At 56.1% G+C, this 5,826-nt stretch overlaps 3 protein-coding genes; 2 read left to right on the top strand and 1 right to left on the bottom strand.

Annotated features, from left to right (window-relative positions):
* The first annotated feature begins 6 nt into the window (after positions 1-6).
* Positions 7-1,641, top strand: CHC_T00000094001 (hypothetical protein). XM_005718929.1 is given in 4 exon segments: positions 7-41; positions 42-101; positions 196-1,218; positions 1,219-1,641. 2 exon segments carry the CDS (start codon positions 42-44, stop codon positions 1,216-1,218), a joined length of 1,083 nt encoding a protein of 360 aa, XP_005718986.1. The 5' UTR covers positions 7-41; the 3' UTR covers positions 1,219-1,641.
* A 2,478-nt stretch (positions 1,642-4,119) lies between these two features.
* CHC_T00000093001 (hypothetical protein) lies at positions 4,120-4,701 on the top strand. The gene has a single exon (XM_005718928.1). The coding sequence runs from the start codon at positions 4,120-4,122 to the stop codon at positions 4,699-4,701; it is 582 nt and encodes a 193-aa protein (XP_005718985.1).
* A 66-nt stretch (positions 4,702-4,767) lies between these two features.
* Positions 4,768-5,481, bottom strand: CHC_T00000092001 (hypothetical protein). The gene has a single exon (XM_005718927.1). The coding sequence runs from the start codon at positions 5,479-5,481 to the stop codon at positions 4,768-4,770; it is 714 nt and encodes a 237-aa protein (XP_005718984.1).
* Between the last annotated feature and the right edge of the window lie 345 nt (positions 5,482-5,826).

The raw sequence follows: 5,826 nt of genomic DNA, 5'->3' as shown, positions 1-5,826 counted from the left end.
TCAACTTTTCTGCCGGCCCCGCATGCCTTTCCGAATGGGTCATGCGCACAGCTGCAGACGAGTTTGTCAACAAGGACAAGACCGGAATGGGTATCATGGAGGTAAGCATTCTACACAGCATTCCTTCCCGTACCTCTCGCTCACTTCACAGTTCCTCACGCATAAGTCTAACATCCCCCCTAATTCTATTAACAGATGAGCCACCGCGATCCCGGAGGTCCGGTCCAGAACTGCATCTCATCCGCTGCTGACCGCATCCGCTCATTGCTCGATGTCCCTTCCAACTATCACATTCTCTTCATGCAAGGAGGCGCACACGGCCAGTTTGCCGCCATCGCCCTCAATTTGCTCGGTGACAAGGTGCAAGCCGACTACATCAACACTGGCTACTGGAGTCAGCGTGCGGCCACGGAGGCCTCCAAGTACTGCACAGTCCGTTACGCCTATGACGGTGAGAAGGACGGCTTCTCCGTTCTTCCCCCCGTTGAGGAGTGGGACATTTCCGAAGACTCGGCCTACATCCACATCTGCGCCAATGAAACTATCCATGGCGTCGAAGTGCTCGAGGATCCCCAATTGCCGGAGGGCAGCCCACCACTCGTCGGAGACTTCACCTCTACCTTGCTTTCCAGGAAAATCGACATCAGCAAGTATGGTTGCATCTACGCTTCCGGAGGCAAGAACTTGGGGCCGGCCGGCGTGACAGTTATCATCATCCGCGAGGACTTGGTCGGCATGGAATCCCCGATGTGCCCATCGGTGCTTTCTTACACGAAAATGGCAGCCAGCAAGCCGATCATGTCAATCTACAACACTCCGCCGACCTTCCTCATCTACATGGTGGATCTGGTACTGCTAGACAACATGAACTCAGGCGGTATGGAGTATCTGGAGCAGAGGGCCAAGGATCGGTCGTCACAGATCTACAACATTATCGATGAATCCAACGGGTTCTACAAGGCCAAGTGCAAGGACGCCAAGTTCCGGTCGAGGATGAACGTGCCATTCCGCATCGGCGCCGGGGATGGCGACAAGGAAATGGAGGCGTTATTCTGCACTGAGGCGGAGAAGCGAGGTCTCCTACAACTGTTCTGCCACCCCCTGTTCCCAGGATGCAGAGTAACACTGTACAACGGAATTCCGGACAAGGCCGTGGACGCGCTGACTGACTACATGATCGAGTTTGCGAACATGTACGCGCCGTCCATGATGCAATAGCCCCCTGACCCTGGGTTATAGAGCTACAGCGCAGGCTTGAAGGAGGCTATCGTGACCTTGGCCTGACGCTCTTTTAGGTGCTATGGATTAGTCGATGTCGAGGTCCATCTGGAGGTGACCAGCTCCTCCCGACGCTCATGTGGGGTGACGTGCTGTCGACACTGAGCGTTTTTCTGGGATGGTTGGTGCTATTCATCGTTCAACTAGCGGTTGGTTTCATTCCACTGCGAAGTTGTCACTCCCTTATCCTGCCGGAGGCGACCCTTGTATAATAAAACGAAAGAAGAGTAATGTGCGAAAAGACGAGTCTGTGCAAATGGCTGAAAGAACTTTTCTCTGACATCGACCTCAACGACTCGCTGAAGGCAGTCTCTTCAATACAGTATCGTAGACGCAGAAGGGCACGTGGCAGTAGCGCGGGTCGAGCATGTGTGACAGCGCGACAAGCTGGCATCACGCGAGACGTCCTCGTGCCGTAGAACACGGAAGTGAGCCGGAAAAAAAACATGTAAGGCAGGTGCATAATTTTTGTTGATGAAAAAATTATTGGAAATGCTTTTACTCCCGTTCAACCAATCCATTCATGCCAAATGTCCGGGTGCTCTGGTACTGGCACCGCGAACTCTTCGTTAGGAACGGCCCTGAGAGAAGTGGAACAACTGATGGGGGCAAGGCTTCAGAAGTTTCCACGTGTCATTTTGGGAACAAGCAATTAGTTTGCCCTGAATACACACACACATGTGTCAAACATACCACTCTTGACACATGACACGTTGCTTACGTTTCTACTTGTGTACGTCTTCCACGTGGACACGAAGTACAGGTCTGCGACGGGTTGGTCCTGGAAGATCTTGTGTTCGGGTGCTCACGTGAGCTCCGAGTACTCATTTATTGTAGCACTTCGCTCTCCGCGCCCGTCGTTATCCTCGTCCAGGTGTTGCAGCAACTCCTAACGAACGATTGTATCCCCTCCACACAGCACAATAGTCGCATCTACAATGCCGATGGAACCCAACCGTGCTCGATGTGCATGCACTATCCTTTTGCAAAGGCAGCTGCGGCAACAGCTCGACCATCCGCCAGATCAAGCTCCTCATGATTCACAACATCTCGCTCACTGCATTTGGAACGATATTATTTGTCTCTGACAGTCGAAATTGTCGGTCGAATGCGTAAACGGACACAATCAAGCGACACAGATTCACCATTCGGGGCCGACGGGTCGGACATCTGTCTGCTGTCTCGTTCTCTTCAATCACCCTCTCCGTTGATATCGCCTCATCTTCAACAGCTATGAACCAATCCCGGCAGCAACTGCAAGAGTTGGAATTCACTTTCATGCCGTTTGCAGTCTTCAAACGCGATTCACGCGCCTTGAACCCACCAATACCGCCTTCCGCCAGCTTACTTAAGCGCTCATCACATCCTCGAACTCTCGCCCCCTCACTTTTCCCACCATCATCATCGCAAGACGGTCTTCCTCTTGCCTCCAATCTACCCCCGCACACGGCCCGCCGATGACATCTGGACGCGACGAGCCGCGCTCCCCTCTCACTCCCTCACAAGTGCACACCCCCGCCGAAAGCATGACCAACTCCCCCGACGCCCTTGCTTGGGACGAAGTCGCCGAAGCGCTCGACCTCCAATCCTTCGACGACTTTCCCGGCAAGCCGGAAGCCGACTTCTTTCCCCCGCTCGACCTCTCCAACATCCCGGCTCCGGATCTCAAGCCGGCCCGCGTTGCCACTCGTCCACCAGCGCATCAGAGCAGCGCGCCGGTCGCCACGGTAAAGCGCCAGACGCGAAAGGCCGCGGCACGGAAGGGCACTCGCAAGGGCAAGCAGGAGAAGAAAGAGATTGACCAGCCGCCGCATGTCGTCGATGGCGAGATTGATCGCTTTCCAAGGCTCAAAAACGTCACCCCCCTCGTGCGACATCGTCACGTAGATGCGGGCGTGTACGCTAAGGACGAGGTGCGAAGGGTTGGTGATATGCAGGCTAGAGGGCCAGACCCGTTCTCTCCGCGGGCGAACGCAGGAGGTATGGCACCGCCGAATAGCTTTTACGATTCTGCAGTCCCGCAACAATTCAATTTCAGAAACTATGCTCCCTTTCCAGGGAATCACTATGGATTCCTTCTTCCCCCCGCCAACCAGCAGCAGGACCTCAGGAACAAACCGTGGACCCCTGACCTGGAGCGCGGAAATCCATATAACTGGATTCCCAACCCGCACATGCACGACCAACTGGCATTCCCCCAGCAGTTCAATGGCATGGCGCCATGGTATGGAAGTATGTCGTTCCCGACGCAGCAAATGCACCCTCAAACGATGTTTCCGCAGAACATGAATCAAGACCAGTACATGTCTCCCTCACGTCACTCGAACCATCCTGCGCCGCGGTGCCGGGCGCCGCCTCGATCGCATCCGGTCGCCGCTCTGAAACATGCAGCCCGAGAGAATAGACAGGTACCCAGCATGGTTTACGAGGCGCTTCTTAGGAAGAAACACCTGCTGGCATCGCTCCACAACGCGGACAATGCGCCTAGGGGCATCAGGGCACAGCCCAAAGGCGGTCGTCCTGCACAGGCCCCCCCTGTCGGACCTCATGGCACTTCTGACGGCGTGCAAGAAAACGTCGCGCAGCCTCCTCACAATCACCGTCCCGTTCCCGACTTGGCAGTGCTAAAGCGTACGCTGGAGAACATCAATAAGTCCAACGCGACGAAGAAGTCAAGAGCTCAGAATCGTGCCAAAAATTGTCGACAAGCCAAAAAAGGAAGCAACCAGCAGGGCGCAAAATTGCCGCACAACACTAGCGCCGACGGCCAGGGCCAGCGCGAAAGCATCCCCGTTCCTACAGGGGCGCCAGCTGACCATCCACCGAGACGACTCGCTCTCAATGGCGGGATTCAGAAACAACCCTATCCGAAGACGGGCGGAGCGCAGGGCCGCAACAAAAAACTCAACCGCAATTGGAGAAACTCGCAGACGCAGATGGAGGGGCGTACGCAAGTCGATGACCATTGGGCACAGCTTAGAGGCAGAAACATGCAATCAGGGCGCGGCAGCGGACGAGAGGCGCAGGGAGGAAGCTATCCGGTGGACCTTGCTGGACAGGGAGGACATTGTGCAAATGTCACTGTTGGAAATGGTGGCGGTTACTGCGGAGAGAATGCGCAAAATGGCGGTGGTCAGTATGAAAGTAGACGAAGCGTTTTCGACAGACTGGGATACAGGTAGAGCACGCAACGAGCATGTTCCCTCCTCTTCAGCGCGCTTGGGAGAGATTACTCTTTCAGAGTCTTGCGGTGGTCACAAAACCGAATCTACACCAGAACCTTACTACTGTACACCCTACGATGTGAACGGTAACTTCAGACAAAATGTCTATCCCTTGCGTCGAGCACAAAACCATGTGGTATACTGTACAATAGATATTAAACCACGACAGAATGCGGATGAGGCTACTGCATTGCGATAAGCTCAGCCTACAGTATCCCCCTCTCTACATCCATAACCAAGTAAAAAGAACTAAGTAAAACTTGCTTCACATATGGGCGTTCCGTCCGCTCCTTCTCCTGTTGGTGAACACGTGTGCCAGCACGAGCACGAGTAAGTGCAGCGGAAATCTCCCCCGCATGGCGGGAAGGGCGCGCGCGCCCATAGTCAGCAGCAGTCTGGACGCGGCAACAACCGAGCCCAGGACAGTTGCCCCTGCCGCTGCGACGACAGATGGGTTGATAATGGCATACTTAAACCACTCGTACCCCGCGAAGAACAGCCCAATCATCGGCATGTAAAACAGCCCTCTATGGAACGCGCCAGTCCACAGCGCACCAAACCCTTCGTACTTGACAATGCGCCTGCACGTCGCTATCGGCGACATATATTTCTTCGTCTCCAGGTAGCACTGCGGACTCTGTGTGGTCATACGTGTAACCAAGACGTCCGCAGGCGTGGTGAGAACGGCCGCTAGCAACCCTGCACCCGCCCCCGCAATGATTCCGAGTGGGAGACCAGCAAGCCCGAAGCCCATGAGCATAGTTTTCGCGGCCTCGTAGGCGGCAATTTGCAGGCCGCCGTACGGGACATCCCTCCACAGCACGGCTTCCCATGACGCGAACGTCGAGTCGATGCCCGTGGGCGACAAAAAGGAGTCCTTCACGGCGGACTTCCAGCTACTGGACAAGCCGAGCTGCAGGCGCTTGTTGACGATCTCCGCCGGCACTCTAACGATAGAGCCGACGGCGTCGCCCAGCATACCAGCCACGCACATGGCGAGCAGCGGGACGGCCGAGAAGAGCGGCATGCTAAGGAGGGCTGTCTTGAAGACCTCGTACGTCGCGAGGTAGATAGCGGCGTTTGGGGCCTCCTTGAGGATGTTTGAGAACACGCCCTTGTACAGGCGGGGCAGCGACGGCATGCCCTTCGGGCGGTCCGCGGGCGTGCCGGCGGAGCCCTCCGCCTGGCGCAGCGTCTTGAGCGTGTCGATGGGGTGCGTGACGGCGACGGCTGCGGCGCTAGCGAGCAGCGCGGCCGTGCCGGCGACCATGAAGGACTGCCCCTCCAGGCCGTGGCCCTGCACGGCGGGCTGCATCTTCGCGGG

The sequence above is a fragment of the Chondrus crispus genome, genomic scaffold (assembly GCF_000350225.1).
Source record: "Chondrus crispus Stackhouse genomic scaffold, scaffold_444, whole genome shotgun sequence".
NCBI lineage: Eukaryota > Rhodophyta > Florideophyceae > Gigartinales > Gigartinaceae > Chondrus > Chondrus crispus.
Note: the sequence above shows the minus strand (reverse complement) of the source record. Positions and strands in the feature narration are given on the sequence as shown.

Excerpts from the sequence above, each read along its gene's own strand:
- CHC_T00000094001 (XM_005718929.1), top strand. The coding sequence starts at position 42 with ATGCGCACAGCTGCAGACGAGTTTGTCAACAAGGACAAGACCGGAATG. Across the intron at positions 102-195 it reads CCGGAATGGGTATCATGGAG|ATGAGCCACCGCGATCCCGG; the intron begins GTAAGCATTCTA and ends TTCTATTAACAG.
- CHC_T00000092001 (XM_005718927.1), bottom strand. The coding sequence starts at position 5,481 with ATGCTGGGCGACGCCGTCGGCTCTATCGTTAGAGTGCCGGCGGAGATC.
- CHC_T00000093001 (XM_005718928.1), top strand. The coding sequence starts at position 4,120 with ATGGCGGGATTCAGAAACAACCCTATCCGAAGACGGGCGGAGCGCAGG.